The sequence below is a fragment of the Ambystoma mexicanum genome, chromosome 4p (genome assembly GCF_040938575.1).
Source record: "Ambystoma mexicanum isolate Mex_15411 chromosome 4p, UKY_AmexF1_1, whole genome shotgun sequence".
NCBI lineage: Eukaryota > Metazoa > Chordata > Amphibia > Caudata > Ambystomatidae > Ambystoma > Ambystoma mexicanum.
Genome location: NC_090927.1, coordinates 1283381439 through 1283402163, shown reverse-complemented (window position 1 = coordinate 1283402163; position 20725 = coordinate 1283381439). Strand labels below are relative to the sequence as shown.

The 20725-nt window shown below is 43.4% G+C and overlaps 1 protein-coding gene across 4 annotated transcripts in view; it reads left to right on the top strand.

The window, feature by feature from the left end:
- Positions 1–20725, top strand: part of PCNX2 (pecanex 2) — a 3925748-nt gene that overhangs the window by 3604791 nt on the left and 300232 nt on the right. For all 4 annotated transcript variants that reach the window (XM_069606982.1, XM_069606983.1, XM_069606981.1 and 1 more), the window contains 2 exons: positions 10827–11057; positions 11158–11432. In XM_069606982.1, coding sequence (XP_069463083.1) covers positions 10827–11057; positions 11158–11432 — 506 coding nt within the window. The remainder of the gene's footprint in view (positions 1–10826; positions 11058–11157; positions 11433–20725) is intronic.

Sequence of the window (20725 nt, the reverse complement as noted above, 5' to 3'; positions counted from 1 at the left end):
CTTGAGCTGGGCCGGAAAGAGCAGGCCGTATTTTACGTGTAGGGACTGGAGTTGTCTTTTGAGCTGATCAAAAGATTGCCTGGCTCTCTGGACCTCCCTTGTGTAGTCAGGGAAGAATGTTACCTTGGATCCATTGAAGGTCAGTGTGCCTTTGGCTCGCGCCGTCTGGAGTAACGCATCTCTATCTCTATAGTTCAGCAGTTTTGCAACTATGGTGCGTGGAGGTGCGCCGGGTATCGGTCTTCCAGTGGGCACACGGTGCACTCGTTCGATTGAAAAGAACTTCGAGAATGTCTGGGGTTCAAACATGTCAGTTATCCATTGTTCAAGGAACAGTTCCATGGAAGGGCCTTCCGTTTTCTCCGGTACGCCCAGGATGCGAACGTTATTTCGTCCTGATCGGCCTTCACTGTCCTCTGCTTTCTCCTCCAGTGTTTTCAGACGTGCCACTACCCCGGCCATCCTTTGTTCCATGGGGCGCAGCCCGTCTTCAGTCCCAGAAATCCGCTGTTCCGCTTCTCCTGTGTGGGAGGACAGTTTCTGGAGATCGTGACGGAGGAGCGAGACGTCTGTGCTGATGCTATCCATCTTTTGTTCCATGGAGGTTCTGGAGTTTGTTATCGGAGCCATGATATCCTTCAGGGATATGTCTTGTTCTGTTTCTAACATGGTGTTTGATTGTTCATGGTCCGCTTGTGCGCTTGCTGCGGCCGTGGTGAATTGGTCCATTTTGCTTTGACTTGTAAATGTTTTTGCTTTGTCTTTCCCCATAGCAGCCGGCATGGTCTATAACGTTAACCGGTAACGTCCGAGGCAATTGTTCCGTCGTAGAGCTTCTTTCCCCCCCTAGTCCGGGTGCAATCTGCCAGATACTGTGTTAGGGTTTAGTGCGTAGTTAGTTTTTGCTTTGGGATTGCACAGCGTTCAACACCGCACCCTACAGCACTTCTTTGGCGTAGCTGTATCGGTGTTCCCACATAGGCAGGTGCGTCGTGAGACAGTTTCACCGCGTGCTACCGTGTTCTGGCCACCCTGCCGAGTGTTCTCCCGGGCAGCGGGGGGGGGGTGAGGATGCAGGTTGATCCCAGGGAATCTGTGTGTCTCAATATGGTGGATCTGTTTCGTTATGGAGGGGCAGCTGGGAGAGTCCTCGTAGCGGGCCCACCGGCGGCGAGGGGGAAACACGCAGGTTCCTCCTTTCCCGTCCCCCTTTCTCCTTACCGCAGGATAGAGGCAGTAGCTGTCTGATAGCGAACGGGAGCCACCTCAGAAGTCTGGTGGGCGCTCAGCGCTGAGTGGAACACTCGAGGAGCCCCAACGGTTCTGGACACTCCAATGGTGCCAGCAGGCAGGAGCAGTGTACGGGCTCGTACGTCGCTACGTTGGTGCGGATTTGACTGCCTGTGAACGATAACCACTGACGCCGCTTCCAAGGGTGTATCCCCTCCGCCTCACGATTTGCCGTTGGAAGGTGATTTCCACGGTTCCACGGGTTTCACCGGCGGGAGGCACGGAGGCACCTAGCGGGGTCCCGCTCCCCGCAGTCCGGGAGGGGCACCGGGGTTCGCTTGGTTCTAATTTAGGGTCCTTTGCCTGTCGTGCGGTCCAGCCCAGCACCGCACTCGCCAGCCGCCGGTATTCGGGCAGGGTTCGATGGTGACACATGGTGGCCTCCGTTCATCCGCGGTCCGCAGCGGCCATCTTGTGTGCTCTGTGGCGCGCACGCTTGCTTTCTTGAATGTCTCACCAAGTGGGTTCTGCGGTGCCGATTTTCACCAGGGACAGGTAGGGACGTCCAGTAGAGGTTCCCACATCGAGTAGGCACTTTTGGGTACTTGTAGTCTTGCAGGAAAACAGGATTGTTTCAGGATTTGGCTGGCGGCCCGGGAGCGAAGCGAGCTCACGTCCTCATCGCTCGGCTGCTGGCCACGCCCCCTATATTTCCAATCTTGAAGTAATTGAGAGGCCAACCAGCGATCACACTTTGCTTCATGTAGACATATTCAACATATGTGATGTAATGGAAACATCTTACTATACAGAGGGACTGCGTGTGAATGCTCGGTGCAATAGAATTAGATTGACCTTTCACAAAACAATAAGATTCACATCAGTAATGGTGCAGGATTTCGATGAAATGTCCCTTGAGCATCGCATGCAGAAACTCTCAGTGAATAACTTTACAAGATATTTAAATGACACTATATCTAAATATGAAGTTTGTGATAAACCAGCTGCCAAAAAGGGTCTCCAGTATGAACATTGTTTCGACATTGAAGTTCAAAACCAGAAATGGCTAATGAGGAGGCAAGTTCGGTTAATCCTGAAAAAAGGGAATGCTGACTCTCACACGTTTGAACAGATAAAAAAAAATCAAACAATGTTATAAAAATTGGTCAATAAATCACAGGGGATACAAGCTCAAATCAATGGTGAAAAAATGTTACATGCAATGAGAGACAACAACTCATCCAACTTTTGGTCTATCATAAACTCCATGGAACTGCCGCAAAAAGAACTGCTATATACTCTGATTAATGAAAAAAGATGGCAGGAACATTTTACTAAGATGTACAGCTGCGGCACAACAACCTTTTTGGGAGACAAAAGTAAAAGTGGAGAATGGCCTTTGGATATCTCTATACCAAATATATCTCGGCTCATTGGAAAATCAAAAAATTCTGCGGCCCCAGGCCCAAATAATCTCTCAAACAAGATGTTAAAGACCAATATCGAACTCTGGACCACAATCCTACACATATTATACAAAGGGCCTCATTACGACCCAGGCGGACTTCGCGGTGCTAAATGCACCGCGAAGCATGGCGGAAAGCCGCCGATAGCGCCATGGGGGTTGGCGGATTTACCGCCCCATTCCGACCTCGGCGGAGCGGTAAATCCCCAATCCCCATTCTGCCCTTCCCCATTCCCATTTTTGCCCCATAGGGTATAATGGGAGTGGGGAAGGAGTTAATTACGCCACCGTAAAATACGGTGGCGTAATTAACAACGAGGTCCCGTAGCGCCATGGTTTTCTCCGGCTGGTAAAACCAGGCGGAGAAAACCTCCATGGCGCTACGGGAACTCGTAGTATGGCGGAGAGGTACGCCATGCACTACGCTGGCGTAATACCCTCTCCGCCAGGGTCCTAATGAGGCCCAAAGACATCTTAGAAACTAAGAATATACCCAAATCATGGAGATTGGCTTTATTACTGCCAGTATTCAAAAAGGGCTCTAGATTATCTATGGAAAGCTATAGATCAATAGCTATTTCTGACCCAGTATCAAAGATCTTTGGATCAATCGTGCTTGAAGAAATGCAAGAATGGATCAAGTGTAACAACATAATAGATCCAAAGCAAATTGGCTTCAAATAAAATACTGGTACTGACTGTGGGGGGCTTATCTTAAGAAGTCTTCAATCGAAGGCTCTAATGAAAGATGGGAACCCCATCTATGTTGCTTCTATGGACTTTAGTAAAGCCTTTGACTTGGTTGACCGTCCCACCCTATGGTGCTTTCTGAGAGACTTGAACATGCCTAACATCTGTTAGAGGTAGTCATTGAATTATACTCCGAAACGAAGATAAAAGTAAGGCTTAATTCGGAAGGGCTTCTAACATCAGAGATTGATACGCCTAACGGGCTTAGACAAGGTTGCATGCTAGCACCCACATTGTTTAATTTATATGTGTGCAGAGCCAACAAGGCATTAATGAAAAAAGGGCTGGTTGCACTGAAAATTGGTAATAAATGCTTTGAGCGGCTGGCATATGCAGACAAATTTTTTGCTGCTAGACTGCATGAAAATCAGACGGCAAAGAATGATTAATGCGTTTGTGATATTTGTGACAGAACTACACCTAAAAATTAACGCATCTAAAACAACTATTGTATGCCTGGGTAAATACAAAAAAATCAGCTCAGATATACATGGTATTGTGAGGGTAAACGTATCAAATGTCAAGATGGATTCAAATATTTGGGTTTCTCTACTATAGGTTCTGGCTCATTAACAACTGTAAAAAGTAAATTGAAAACAAAGGCTGAAATGATGCTCCGACAAATGCGTAAATTGGAGACTAAATATTGTAAATTTACACTAGTTCCTTTGAGGACTTTCTATATTACTAAAGCCATCCCAAGTGTACTGTACGGTATAGAGTTCTATGGTTTAGATTCTACGAACTTTGTAAAAATCCTAGAAAGTTCAATATGGAGAGGAATTGTATTCTTCCTACCAAAATGTGTACCCATGGAGGTCATTAGGTACGAACTAGGTCTCCAATCCTTGGAATCGATTATTTTGTGGAAAAAAATACTACTGTGGACAAAATGCTTAAATCCAGTAGAGGACCTTTATACAGTTGTTGGAATGGACCGGGTAAATGGTTTTCGAAATCAAATGAAGGGCATTATTGAAGAGCTGCTCTCTAAAGTGGGTGTTTCTATTTAATTGTTATTGGTTAACCCTTTGAAAGTGAAAAAGATTCTGGAAAGTGAGGACTGGCAACAAACTACTAGAGCGGTAATGCAGTCTAAAATCTATAATCAGACATACTCCTTTTGGAAGTTTTTTTCTACAATTGAGGGTTATTTGGTTGAATACCCATGTAGAAACCTACAAAATGAATTTATGAGACTTAGGACTAATGTGGTGAGGACAAACTTTATACTAAAGAACTGGAACATGTTGTCTGATTCATGGCAGTGGTGTAGATTTTGTAAGAACGTAGGAACAGAGGAGACTCTGGAGCATATTCTACTCATGTGCTCTGCTCTTGTTAGTCAACGAATTCTATACTTTGGTCAATTTGTTGAACATTTACATTGTGTGAATAGAGAGCTATTGTGGCATCAGATGAGACATAGTAACTCAACTGTTTTGAGGATACGTGTTACTGCTTTTTTGAAAAGTTTCTGTGATTTACGTTAATGTTTGTTATGGAAATACTCAGATTTTATTTAGTGGAATTTATATGTTATTATGCTTCAATAGAATGGTTCAATTCTAACAAGGAGCTGTGCTGTATTTGGACTTGTTTTTATCGATATGTAATGGATATGTTTTGTTTGATTTGCTTATCCTTTTAATATTTCGAATGCTTTATCGGTATAGGTAATATATGTCTGTAATAATTATGTTATGTTTTGCTTTTAATGTTTTAGCAATACTTGAAATTAATTGTCTGTTTGATTAAATATTTTGTAAAGGTTTAAATAAACCAAAACAAATAAATAAACAAATAAAAAAATAAGGGTACATTTCCTTCCCAATACCTGAGATGGTAGATCGCCCATTTGATGGCAGGGGCTTCTAGCTCTAACACAGCATAGTTTTTCTCTCTGGGAAACGGTTTGCGACTGGTAAATAATATAGGATATTCCAAGCCATCATGTATTTGAGACAGTACAGCTCCTAATCCAGTCAGGGAGGCATCCGTCTGTAAAACAAACTCTTTTGAGAAGTCTGCCACTTTTAATATGGGGTTCTGACACAATGGTGTTATAACAAAGATCATCCTCATCGGTCCAACACATTTTCTGGGGTTCTGCATTTTTCGTAATTTATCTGTCAGCCATGATGTTTTGTCTGAAAATGTTTGGATAAACCTGCCATAATACCCAATTCAGCCCAAGAATGCTCTAAGATCTCTTTTGGTCTTGGGTGTGTGGGCATCCAAAACAGCTTTTACCTTTTCTTGCTGAGGCTGTACACTACCATTCTCCACAAAGAAGCCCAGATATTTCATGGCTGATTGAGCCAACTTACACTTCCAAGGGTTGCCAGTCAATCAGGCCTCTTGGAGAGCTCTCATAATACTGTGAAGATGGAAAAGATGGTCCTCCAACGTCTTACTGTAGAAAACTATATTGTCAATGTTGGCCCCACAGAAATCAGAATAGGAATGTAGCATTCTGTCCATAAGTCGTTGAAAAGATGCGGGGGACACATGCAGACCAAAACTGAGAACTTTAAATTGTAATAGCCCTTTCGGTGTTGAGAAGGCTGTTTTGTCCTTATTCAGTTTGTGTACAGGGGGCTTCCAATACCCTTTAGTTAAATCTAGAGTAGACAAGAACACTGCATTTCCCAGTTTATATCGATGTGTGACATAGGATATTCATCAAAGGCGGAGATGGCATTGACTTGCCTAAAATCTATGCAAAATCTCAATGACTGGCTTGGTTTAGTTACCAACACGATAGGGGGGGGCATGGGCTTGAAGAGGGCTCGATATTATTTGGCTTCAGCATATTCTCAACCTCATTAATGACAATTTTCTTTCACGCCTCTGGGAGTCTGTATGGTTTTAGATGAACCACATTTCCTTTTGGGGTTCTGATGTAATGATAAGTTCCATGTACTCTCCCTGGTTTCTCACAGGGAAAGCGGTAACAAGGTCATTTACATTTTTCTTTTCTTTGTCTTTAGGTAGTTCTTGGGGAATGAGTTCTAGGTTATCACCCTCCTAGGGTACCAAAAAGGACAACAGGGAAGAGTTAGAGGTAGAAGGGTACTCTCCTTCCATTCTTTCAGGAGATCAGCGTGGTAGAGGTGGGTCTTTTGTCTGCAATCAGGTTGGGCTACCCTATAAGGGCATGTTTCAGTATGTTCTAGTATTTCATAGGGCCTGTGCCATTTTGAAACAAGCTTATTTTAAGAGGTAGGTAAAAAAACTGAACTTTCTGACCTACTGAAAATGATCTAAGATTTACCTTTTTATCATAGGAAAGCTTCTGTTGTTTTTGAGCTTTTTCCATATGAGTATGAACTAGAGTTTTGACAAGATTCATGTCTTCTCATAACTGGGTGGCTGTCCGTGAAAGAGTTATTGGTGCTTCTTCCCTTTCTTCCCAGGTTTCCCTGAGCATGTCTAAGACATCTCTTGGTTCTCTACCATACATTTCAAAGGAGGACAATCAAGTAGATGCTTGAGGGGTCTTACTCACCGCAAACAAGACCCAGCGGATCATGCAATCCCAATCTTTCCCATCCTCGTCTACTAACTTTCTTAAAATCCTCTTGTGGCTCTTATTACATATTTCATCGGTTTGGGGATGGTGCACAAAGGTCCTTTAGGTTGTATTGTATAGCAATTCATTTATTTCACCCATAAGCTTACTCTTGAAATGTGCCTCCTGGTCCGTTAGAATTTCTTTGGGGCATCCAATTCTAGAAAAGAATGGTAGCAATTTCTTTAAGATTTGCTGAGTGGTGTTATTTCTCATGGGAAAGGCTTCTGGGTACCTGGTGGCTTAATCAACGATCACAAGAACAAATTTGTTGGTCTAATGGTCGGATAATATCCATCTCGATTTGGGAGAAGGGAACTTCGATTATCGGTAGTGGATTTAAAGGGGCAGTTAGAGGAATATGCAAGCTGGTCTTTTGACATATGTCACATGTCTCAACAAAGTTTTTTATATCAACATGCATCCCCTGTATTAATAAATATCTCTAGGCCATTAAGGGTGAAAGGCAGTATACTTGTGCATAGGCGCGTTACAAATGCCATATCATATCGTATCATATCATATCATATGCTAGCTCTATATAAATGTAAGAGACCTTCCACCGAATATCCACCTTTTTGTGTAACAAAACTTCTGACAGCATTAAACTTCGTCTGAATTTTTGTCTGAACAACTTTAGCCAATATAGCTGGATTAAAAGAGTCAGAATTGGTTATTTCACAATACGTATACTTATTAACAATCTCTGTAGGTTCATTATTTTTGCAAACAAAAGTTATTCACCTTTTTTTTATTATTGATTATTGGCTTGAATATCCATGATCTTTGTTTTTTTTGGTTACTAATGAACTGATTATCAGCAGAATATTTTTGGAGAGTCGTCAAACTGTGCTGTAATCCTATGGGGGCTATATGTTGTAAACCAAGAAGAGGAGGAAAAGTGTTACTTTTTTAACACATCATCTAAGTCGGCACATACAAGTTATAAAGAATTGGAGCAAGAGAGCAACCCCGCTTTAGACCATGGTTTGTTTATACAGGGTTGCTCAGAAGTCCTTCTTGATTCCCTCTCAGCTGAACAGAAGTATTAGAATACAGAGTTTGGGTGAAATACAAGATCTGCGAATTAAGACTGCAACAGTAAAGTTTCTTCCAGAATGCATTTCGATTGACGGTGTCCAAAGAACCCACATAATCTATAAAGCTAATGGATAAAGTACTGCCCTTGATATTCAGAATCAAACAAATCAGGTATTACAATACCCACAAATTAGAAAGGGTACATATACCCTTCCTAAAATCCGATTGCTGACTCTTACGTATGTTGCATTGTTTTATCCAACCATTCACTTTTTGTAATAGAAGTTGGGAAAACATTTTTGTGCACAAGCCTATCATCACAAGTAAGTGATATTTGGATGGAATCTTTCATGTGTCCTTTTTATATATCGAAATTAATATAGATCTTTTCTATAGATGTCACGTGGGTGGTTGTGGACTTCGTCGTGCAATATATGCATGATCCTAATGGATCCGCAGAAAAACGTGTCCTCTGTCCAACGCTGCAGTGCTGAGTCCGCCATGAACAAAGAAGCCGGCTTCACGATTGCTCCGCAGACCATGACCAGCCGCAGGATCCCGGGGGCATTAATCGCTCCCTTGGCCTACTTTTAGAGAGGCATCTCCAGAGGACACGTTTTTCTGCGGATCCAGTACGACCATGCATATATTGCACGACGGAGTCCACAGCCACCCGCGTCTAGGAGTCCACTGAGACTTTGACTGATGAGATTTATCCCATTATTACACTTGTGGCCATTCCTATCCCGCAGCACCTCCTGATCATCCCGATCATACAGTTCCCCGTCCTGATGAAGGCTGTGTCAAATATGAGGCATACTCAGCCCCTATAGACGGCCGAAACTCCTTGGTGTAGACGAACTTTCTAACAACAGTGTTACCAACACTTCTACACTGTTCTGTTCACAAATCCATTCCATATCTTTGTTTCAAATGTTTATTTTTTGACCCCTGTCGCTATATATCGACAATAGAGATCTGCACTCTGTTTATTGTATAAGTAATTCCTGACTTGATGTTTGTTGTCTTGTGAAAATCTGTATGACTTTACTCTGAAACCTTTGATGTTTAACATTGTACCAAACGTAATATGCAAATAGATGTTGCTACATATATAAAAACACTAGTATTTGATATATCTAGGTGCAAAACTCAATTTTTTCTGTGTTCACGGTAATTGAATAGTAAGGGAGTGCACCAGTTTTCCCCGACCCATTCACTTTTATCTTTGTTCTTATACAATTCATCAATATTCTCAAAGCTAGGAAGACCTTCATCTAAAAGGTTCTTTAGGGCTAAATCATTGAATATAGAAACATTATGCTCAGGCCAGCTATGCTATTCCAGCCTGATTTATTTAATAGCTTCCAATAGGAAAATTAGTGTAATTCTTATTTTGATATTGCATAACAAACTTTACTACTACATGATCACTTGTTTGAGTGGGTATCATTTCAAAGTCAGTAATATGCTCGAATAGCTTACTAGATTATACTACAAAAACTAACCAGGAATATTGGTGTCCATTAGTCCAAGTGAAGCGAGGGATGCTACTCGGATAATTTTGTTTATATAATTGCTTTAAACAGTGAGATGAAATAAACGTGGACCAAACGTCAGCCACATCTACCATGTCTTTGCATCCATAGTGAATAATATCATTCCATATGCGTTCTGTTCTGTAGACATTGATCATTCAAGTCACCTGCAACAATGTAATGCCCCTGACAATTTATAAAAGACCATTTGGTTATCATATATTCAATTAGAGCAATATTAGAACCAGTCTTAGCATTCCCAGGGGGAGTATAAACGTTTATGATTAAATTAGCTGTACACACAACTTCAAATTAACAGTGAAACCCACTTCTAAAACATCTTGGTTAGAATGAGATGGCAATATTTCAATTAGTGACGATTGATTTTTAGCCCCAATCACCAAAGGGTCTACCCCCAGCCAACCACTGAATGACCTGGTAACCATCTAGAGAGAACCCCATAATCAGCCATGTTTCTTGTAGCAAGAAAATATCTGAACTCAATAAATATGCTTGCCCCATCATGTTTTGCAAAAATGTGTGACATTCTACCTTCAAACCCAAACAATTTTCTTTAAACGTTACCCTTGTAAGGAATGTGATTTTACAACATATCTAATCATGTTTTGTTATCTTGCAGAAAGCGAACAGATTTGTCCTAGCAACTGAAGCATGGAGGAAAGAAATAAAGAAATATTTCTTCATTTATGATTATCAGCATTAAAATATGTTCTTAAAAGTAAAGGCCCTCATTACGAGTTCGGCCGGTAGCCATTGCGCTATTGGCGGCATGGCTGCCGCCAAAATCGCATCCGTGTCCGGGTCCTCGGAATTAGTACTTACCGGGCCATTCTGAGTTCGGATGGCCCGGTAATTCCTCCCACAAGGACCCAGACCCGGTCCTTCCTCATTCCCATTTCAGCCCCCATAGGGCTGAATGGGACTGGGAGAGGGAGCAAACAACGGGCCATCACGAGTTGGCCCGTTGTTTGCTCCCTCTTCCCCTCGCGGGACCCGGTAAGCACGCCTGGTTTTCCCAGGCATGCTTAACGTGCCCCGTGAAGAGACCTCGTAATGTGGCGGAACGGGTTGAACGGCGCCATCACCTTTTACGGCGCCGTTTAACCCGTTCCACCAGGGTCGTAATGAGGCCGTTTGTCTTCGCAATGAAGAAAAACAATAGCAAAAGATCAGCTTAACCCCATAATTTCTTGTATCTAATAAACAGGACCATTTCGCCTGTTCTGAAGAATATGAAGACTGTGATGTCCTTTATAAGGCAATCCTCTCCTCGGAAGGGAAGGTCGTCATTTGTCACGAAGGAGAGCCTACTTGGCGCGCATCAGTCCTCTCAAACAAGGAAGAATTACTCACATTGAGGCATGTGGTCGAGGAAGGAACTGATCAATATAAAGTCATAATGCTTCATAGAAGCTACCTCAGTTTTAAAGTCATCAAGGTAAATTTTTATAACAGGTGATTGTTCCTGTTTTGCTTAAAAACATAAGAAATATATTACACATTATTAAAAGTAACTGCATTGTCTCTAACGATTGCAGGTAAACGAGGAGTGTGTCCGGGGGCTGTGGGCCGGGCAGCAACAAGAGTTAATCTTTCTGCGAAATAGTAATCCAGAGAGAGGCAGCATTCAGAACAACACACAGGTTTTAAGAAACCTGATTAACTCTTCCTGCGACCAACCACTCGGATATCCCCTGTATGTTTCTCCACTAACCACCTCTTACACTGGAACACATGAGAAACTGCGGAACATCTGGGGAAGGCCAATTCATTTGAACAACATTATGATATGGCTCAAAGCCAAGTGGCTAAGGTAAGCCGATCCAATACTTGCTTTAATAGTCTAGAAACTCGCTCCAATGTCTATCTGTTACTAAGCTGTTTTGCATGTGTTAACATGCTACTCATAAATGTTCACGTTAGTTTCGTTGCACAGATAAGGTACTTATATGAGCCTAAATAGATGTCACATTTAATAGCTCCTGCAGTCGAAAGCATGTCACGTGTTAGGATATCGCTCGTCTGTCCTTGGATTGGCTTGACAGATGCTTATGCCAAAACAGATTTTCGCAGAAAGAAAATGATCCAGACTGAAAAGCCACCGCCGAAGTATGAATTGAGACACACCCGTCCGTGTGTTTATGGAGAGACCAGTAGAATAATGTACTTTGTCCCTGAAAACCATCTTTACAAACATCAGTGTGTCCGTCATTCCAGCTCAAAGTGGGCTTTACAGAGAAAGACACGCTCTTTTGCAGCGGGAGAGAAAAGTAGGCCATGTGACTGACCAGGGAAGGAGGAAGTAGCGTAAGAAAAGCGGGCCAACAAGGGTGTGTACGGCCCCCTGCCAGGACCGTAGCCCTTCACGAATTCTGCATCTTGCACTTCTCTGGTGGGCTCGCTAAAGATGGATGGATGAGCAGGCAATCCCTACAGCAGGTTCACTGCTGAGTCTGTTCAGGAGGATCATGTCACACAAAGCAGAGCTATAACCCTTTCAGTGATAGAACAGATGGCACCTTGGAAACGTACATAGATTACAATAACACCTACGGTATGTTAAATTGCATGTGGCTTCAAGATGATCATTGCACTCAGTTGCATTTTTTAGTTTCTGGTACAAACCTTCGTTCTTAGCTGGCTGGCATCTCTTACAAGATCCTCCAGATCCCAGCTTTCTCCAACCCTCCTGTTAGGGGGAATTCTCAAAAATGGTTGATTTCCCTTACCTACTGAGTCCCCCAGCAGCTTTGCTGGATTTCTAGGATTTATTTTTCTCACCTGGTCAGAGTGTGAGCCTTTTTTCCCACTCTTACATGTGTTTTGCTATGTGTATTTCTACTTTTTGTGTGATCTGGGGCACTGGAGCCTCACCTACCCCAGAGCACCAATTTCTTCCATGTGTGTTACACAGCACCTTCAGTGCAGTAACCCATGGTTGTCTTTTAGACTTCCCACAGACTCCATTTTCTGGGGCTGACTACTGTCCCCCAGAAAAGATAAAGTTGCCATTACATTTATTTGGGCACTTTTACCACAGCCCCAGTACACCCCATCTTCCATGGAGTATTGGAAAGGGTTAATTCTTATGCCTTTTTGTCTCTGTCTTTTGGAGCATTGTTTCGCTCCCTTTACAATAAGACTTGGCTGGTGGTAGTGGTATCTACCTTATTTTTTATACCGCGGTTATCTTAAATAACCATGGTATTCTTTTAGGCTATTATATTAGCCTCAAACAAAAACCCACTTGACCATATATATTTTATTACGGTTCCAGCTGGGTTTATTCGCCATTTCTTTTTGTAAATGTCTTTCTCGTGGTTTACTCTGCACGCCAAACCAGGTTTGGTCCATTTGTTCATCGGCTTTTCGCAGGCTTCCACCCAGAAGCCCTCCTTTAGGTGCCTGAGAGTTTGGGTAGGCAGGATGTGAGGGAGGGGTTTTAGGACCCCTGCCATGGGTTCCCTTGGTAACCCAAGTCGCACTCCTGTTTGATTGGCTGGGCGACTGTCCTTGCCAGGACAGTCACCCTGCTGTGTGATTGACAGCCAGACTGTATGAATGGGAGAAAACTGCATAAAAAGCAGGTCTCTGGGACTTGAAGAACAGAGTCGCCACTGGAACAAAAGAACCTACGAGGAACTGACGGAAGAGGACCCCTACCATGACTGAACCGCCAGGTGAAGCAGAAGCACTGCTGCAGGTCCGAATCTTCAGAATCCGACGACAGAGAAGATCCTCCAGGAAACGTCTTCCCTTGAGCTGGTGGGACCAACCAGTTCACCCAAATTGCAAGCCAGGACCCCTCCTCTGGTCGAATTCGCGGTACAGAGCTACAGTGGGCCGGATAGCCAGGAAGGTCGGACCCTGCTTGGGTTTTAAGGAGCGCACCTTTTATTCATTGCTTTGCTCTGCTGCTGGTTTCTTCCATGGATAGAGCAGGACCCTCCAGTCTTCCTACTTCTGATCCGTCCGACAGTCACTTCAGGAACCGTGAGCCTGCAGGAGAATCAGCTACAGCTCCCTCGCCGTTTTAAGGTACTGTGCAAATCCGGTTGTTCCTTCGTTCAGCCGCAGTGAAAGTGTTTGAAATCTTTCTCCAATCCGAGGGCTTGTCCTTCTCTTCCCTTTGAACTAACTTTTCTACCAACCAACCTCGTCCAGAAACCGTGCCACGAACTTTACCGCAAACTACACTGAACTGTATTATCTTGAGCAAAAGACTTTTGAACCATTGGCTTTGGCCCTAAGCCTTTTCTATCTGATTGTAACCCTGTAGTTTCTCTTGTTCGATTGCTTGTTGGTGTGATTCAATTTCTGGTAACTTCTGTCTTTCCCTCCCTTTAAAATTGCTGGAGTGCCATTTTGCTGCCACTTCATTTTTGAAGCTTAACTTGTCTGTAATTTAGGGGAAGTTGTGTGGTGTATTAAGAGTGTGATTTTTAAACTGCTTAGAAGAGTGAACTGTTATACAACTGAAGAGTGAAATAAATGTATATTCTTTTACTTGAAAACCTTGAGTCAGTGTTTGCCTGAATCATGGTAATTGCTGTCCTTTGTGTAACTATTTGATACTGCTCACTTACTCTTGAGATAAGTCTGGCTGCTCAGCCACTGCTACCACTTTAACTGTGTAATACAGGTTTGTACCAAAGGTGAATTTGTACTGTCACTTGTAGTCTTAATTATGTGTGGTGTTCCCAAAGGGTACTGCATATCATTATGCCTAACACCTCCTCCCCCTCCACCCTCCATGCAGGATAATTGTTATCAATGATAAATCCAAACATTTTGGCTTTTGCATAGTGGAGGTATTTGACAAGCACTTATAACATGGTACTACTATCTGGCCTTAAAATGAAAATAGCTTAAAAATGGTGTGAGTACCTGGGCATGTAATAGCAGTTTCTGGCAAATATATATAAAACGTATTCACATGTCAACATTTTTGCTTTTGACAATGCTGTTTTTTAACAGTCCTTCAGTGCAAGGAACAGATGCAAGAACACACATACGGATTATCAAGTGACTGAAGCAACTCCTGGTTACAAGTGCAATTAAGACATTAGCTTTCAGCAGGCTGCTCAGATAGCACATCGGAAGGCCTATACAGCACAACGCTTGAGGTCATTGATTTATATAAATAGCTCAAAGTGATCCTAGGAGGATGTGTTTTGAGCAGGAAGGGGCAGGTGTGGGTTGGTATCTCCATAGAGATTAGCTTGAACAGGGGCAAAACGGTTTTGGGCGCAAGTGATGAGATACGCTTGTGTGTTTCATCACTTGTGGCAAAAAAAGGAGCAGGCCCATTCGCCAAGGGCATCTGAATGAGCACATATTGGATGCGTTAATCCTTTTGCACATTGGAATGCGCTTTAAAATGCCCAGGAAGGAAGGTCATCATGCTACACCTGTGTGGACAGGTGGAGGCGCAAATCATGACTGGGCCATTTCTGCCCCTTCATGATTTTCATTTAAGTGTCCAGCCTCTCCTGAAATGCTCAGGTCACCTTTGAGAATAAGGTGACCCGAGTATTTCTGAAAGCAACGCAAATGAAACCAGCACATTCTCATGTTTTCCATTTTTGAGATTCTGACCCCTTCTGTATGAATAGTGAAGAACACCAACAAGTTGTGTGTTCCTCCTCACATCCCTTCTGCCCCCTATTGTGTGCAAATGCAACAGTTTGGGCAGGGATGTCATTTGGGTGTGGCCAGGGGGAGCAGTTGCTACCCCTGTGGTCTCCCTTGCTAACCCTAAAAAACAAAAAAAAGATTTTTATTTTTGTTTTTAAATGTAAGCTCCTGTGCTGTGGCCAGCGCCACGTGGCTCTTTAGTTTTGGACTGTCTGGTTTTCTTGTTCAGGCCTCTTTAAGTGTAACACTTTCAGCAGTTACCCTAATTAAAGAAAGAATAGGAATAACACATCATTTGCCTTTCTGAAATTCTATACAATCATTGCTAGACTCATTGTAGGTTTATTTCAGGCACACTTCAGGGGGTGAGTCACTGATTTAGTCTGTTCTTAAACACCTCAAGTCAGCCTTACATCCTCCTAAGGTTGATAAATGAGTACCAACACAGGTTGGGTGATATTGTATGCATATTTGTTCTATGTTAAGTGCTAAAGCGTAAGTGCTATATAATAACACATCATTATCATTTGGCCTTGGTCGTCTGCTTACTTTCACAGTAATTTGGTAATATGGGCCTATACACACTGATATTAACGATACATTTGGTGATCCATTCCTGTATGAAATATATATCTCATTATAGTGATTTTGTAACCATATTTTTGATATATTGTACTTAGGAACAATGTTATGTGAAGCCACTTCCTGTTTTGTCAAGGGGTGAAAGGTTGTGTTCCATCGCTTCCCGTGATGCCACTTTGGGATGGCTGCCACTTCCTGTGATGACATCAGAGGTCAAAGGTTGTATGATGTCACTTCAGCTATCCCTGGCATTTTGGTGAAATGACGTCCTTGAGTTTGGGCTTTTCATTAGCGGTGAAGTGCCCCCTAATAGCCACACTATGAATGACTTCAATCTGCTGCCTTGCTGGCCGCTTGTTTCCAGATGCTCCTCCTTCATGGAATAATGCTTCACATTGAAAGAGAAATGCTCCCTTTTCACTGCGGTCAGCTTTATATTTTTTTGTTTTTTATTTATTTGGTAACTCTTACGTAAAAAACAGGTTTGCACTTAGCCAACAAAAACATGTGCACCCAGATGTATTGCTATGGGGGTAAACAGGCGAGAAGCACCTTGTGGCAGACCACAATAGCTGGAACACCTCAATAGCCTTAAGTAATGGCCCTTTTTTGTATGATCGTTTCCTCTGTGTAGTGGTCTGTTACCAGCCAGTACAGCCCCGCTCTGACATTTGTTAGTGAATTGCGTAGGTTTTTACTAGGGCACTTTAACCATAACATTGCTTTAGGCTAGTTTTTTTCACTAAATGGCAAATGTTTTTAGTAGCGCAACATAACCATAATGTCCCTTTAACAATGTTTTTTGTTAGTGAGTTTCATAGGTTTTTGGTAGGGTGCTTTAACCATAACGTTGTTTTATCATAGTTTTTTCTGGAAAGGTGATAGGGTTTTAGTAGCGCAACTGAACCATAGCGTCTCTTTAATAATGTTTCTTTCACTGAATTCCATTAATGTTTAACAGGATACGCTTAGTTTGTATAGATGTACTCTGCAGCATACTGACGCCTGTGGCTCTATACTAATAGCCACAATGGGTGGGAACACTGCGTCTGTTCGCAGACATCGGGTGGAGTCCAACGTGCTGAGAAAGGGAGGGGTGGTCATAAAAAGTGGTAACATGCAGCAAAGACAAAAAACAAATAGAAACAGCAGCAAGTGGGTGAATGGGAAGGGAAAATGCAGTAGCTGTACAAAGTCTGTACTTTCGCAACAAAGAGCACAAAGTCATAGGATACGCAGCATAATGGAAAGCACCAACAAGAGAAGTGACGTTTACCTTCATCAATGTTACCGCACACCTGATTCACAATCCAACAAAGGACGAAGAGGCAGAGGAAGAGACGTCCACTACCGAGAGCAGAATGTCACTGCAACGTGGCGAGTAATAGAAAGTTTATGTTGTAATTGCACAGGTCCTGTACTGTACAATAGTAGGAAAGCATGATGTTTTCTGTTTGTGCGCAGCAATGGCTACCACCCTAGAATGGCTGTAGGAGAATTTTCTGCATGAAGAAATGAGTGAGGACGATAGCCCCATTGGTACCCGCCGCACTGTCAAAAGGGGAAGAGTTACTGCAAGGGCAAGCACCGTAGAATGGCTGCGGGAGAATTTCCTGCATGACAAAATTAGTGAGCATAGTAACCTCATAGGTAGGGAACACAGTGGCAAGATTAAGACAATTACCATGTAGTGCTTCATGTAAAGTAATCACATGTATTGTCCTTTAACAGAACATACGGGAATGCAAAGGAGTACACCAGAAGCGGCACCTTTTGCACAGCAACATACGGCCACCGAAACTGAAGTAAACGCTGGACATATAAAAGTACACCGCCTGGATGCCAAAATGGATGAATTGCTCCTCCAATTTTCCACCTTGAAAATTTTTGTAGACAAACATATTATGGGGAAATAAAGATATCACTGCCCAACTTGCACATGCCCGCCTTCCCCATTTCCCAGCCCCCATCCCTGCAAATAGTGTGTCTTGAGAAACGCTTCGATGAGACCTCAATCCCTTCTTCTCCTCACCAGCAGCTTGTTGAAATGGCAAAATCCCCAGTATATGTATCTGTTTCTGGTCCCCCTTCCCTTTCCGAATAGTGTCTATGAATGTGTGCTAATAAAGATTGATATGTTAATGTGTACTGATTGTATATGTGCCTTTTCCTTTGTTTTAAGAAGGCCATTGTAAGTGTGAAGGGCACAGCACTAGTGGGGATGATTGCACGTGAGGAAAATGGAGGAGTCGTACGACCGCCGCACCTGGCTGCCCTATGCGCAATCACATTGAAAGCATCCGTAGCACACCAATTCCCGGCTGCATGTTTGCATGCACATAACTGCCTGTAAGTAGTTGCAGGAACGTACGTTTATCGGTCACACAACTGCGTACATGCGTATATTGTCCTGTGACGCCTGGTAACACCGTCCCTGGTCAAGATAAGCAAAGAAACGTGTGATGTAGATGTAGTAGGTGGAGGCGCGTACCCACATACTGCGAGTACCTTTGCACGTAAACATTCCACCTACGGTATCGTGCTCACACAAAGCTTTGGTAGAAATGTTCAATGCACGTGTGCCGTACCTTTAAGTAGTCCAGGGATGGCAACAGTATCCATAAGAGAGCTATGTTCGTGGTCACAAAGTATTACGGCAAATGTACCTCCCGCAAACAGGCGTCCAAATGGAGAACAATGGCGACGTCACCATGATAAGGGAACAACTCTGCGCCTGGTCCCTTATTTGGCGGACACAAGCCAGATTGTGCACATCGAAAGAGGACAATTTTGAGCAATGTATGGAGTGTTACAGTGAGAGTGCACCTTACAGAGATCCTACACTCTTCCTTCTGCATGTAGGTATTGTAGGGAAAGACTTAGGCCCATTTTGCGGTGGCACATGCTCCACAACAGTCCTATAAAAGGGCACACCCCACAAGTGTGCTGCAATCCCTGTTTGGCTTTCCAGAGAAGAGCAGCGGTGCACATTGCTTCGCGCAGAAATTGCTTTCTTACCAATTGTGTGCCTGCAAAGTACCTCTCCAAGTAATGGCCACCAGAGATTCTGCTACTACCTCTTACTCGGGAGCACCCACACCCTCACCGCCAACACCTCCTTCTGAAGGTCCTCAGCAAGGGAACAAGCATCATAATGTGGAGGGACATCGAAAAGGAAACAAGAATAAAGAAGAAGGAATCCCCATTGCCTGCAGCCAAAGTGAGTCATGGGTGTGGAAGCTATTTAGGACCATTGGAGATGTGCCAAAAGCTCGTGCAAACCAGGTACAATGCAGTACTCAGTCACGGAAAACCTGGCTTGTACAGCTATGGCACCACCTCCATGCGGCGGCACCTGAAAGCGAACCTCCACGCAGCTATTCAGAGGGTTGTCCCCTTCCAAGCAGGGAGTAGGTTATTTTGTTTGTTTGTTTGTTTATTCATTTGGTAATGCGCACCAAACCCATAGGTAGCTGGGCGCAGCAGTACAAGAAGTCTTAAAGCTTAGTTACATTGCATATTACATGTGCGTACATATACATACATCTACATACAAGCTTACAAGTGCATACAGGCATACAGGCAAGATATAATAATAACGCCTGTGGTTACACCGTGGTGGTTACACCGGCAGGTGCTTACATATTGAGTAATGCCTAGGCAGATGCAATAGGTGCGGTAGTCATGCCAGGTAGAGGAGAGTAGCGATTAGGGCTGAGGAGGATCTGGTTATGAGTCATTAGTGCAAAGTCATTTAAGCACCTTATGTCCAAATTTAGGGTAGGGCTGTTCCAGTCTGAGGTCAGGTGGGAACATATTCCAGGTTTGCACTGCTTTGAATGGGAAACTGGTTCCTCCAGCCGTAGAGCGTTTGAATCTTGGGATCTCAAGCATGGATGTATTGGCAGATCACGTGGGGCGGGTGGCTGTTCTCCTAGTGATTTATTCCGAGAGGTAGGGGGGTGCTAAATTGTTCAGGCATTAAGAGGTGAGAGAGACTGTTTTGAGGAAGATTCTGTCCTTTATTTTTAGCCAATGAGCCTCTTTCCTAAATTTAGTGATGTGCTCTCTGTGAGGGATATTCAACGCTGCTCTCAGGGCATTGTTTTGCATTCTTTGTATTTTATCTGTGACGTACTCGTTAGCTCCCGAGTACAAGGCGTTACAGTAGTCTAATCTGGACATTATGAGAGAATTGGCCAGGGTAATGCAACTATCATTAGAGAGATACGGTCTAGCGGCTCAGATAAGTTTGCAGGTGTGGGCTGTTGAGGAGGCAAGGGAATTTACTTGTTTCTTCAAGGTGAGAGAGGAGTCCAAATAGAATCTTAGGCTTTTAACCACGGGCATCACCTTGATAATATTGTTATCAATGTTGAAGGATGTGTAGTTTGGGCTTAGCTTTTTGGGGTTGGCTTCAGAGCCTAGGATCAATATCTCAGTTTTGTCGTCATTTAGGCAGAGGCCATGTGATGCCATCCATGCCTGAATGAGGATGTATATCTTGTTCACCAAGGCCGAGTCTGTTTCAAAGTTGCCCGAAAGGGGTATGAGGATCTGGGTGTCATCTGCATAGTTAGTGTAGGTAACGGCCAGTCTATCCAACTTATCGAGCAGCGGTTTGGTGAAGATGTTATACATGGTGGGTGAGACACAGGATCCCTGTGGGACTCCGCAAGATATTTGGATAGGATCAGCGGAGGTTGAGGGGGAGAACACTCTCATAGTGCGGTTGGCTAGAAAGGATTGGACCCATGCTATGGCCTCCCCTGAGAAGTTGGCTGCAAGCCTAAGGTGGTTGCATAAGACTGTGTGATCCACCAGATTGAAGGCTCCTGACAAGTACAATAGAAGTAGCAAAGCTGTTTTCCGTTATCCTTCAGCTCC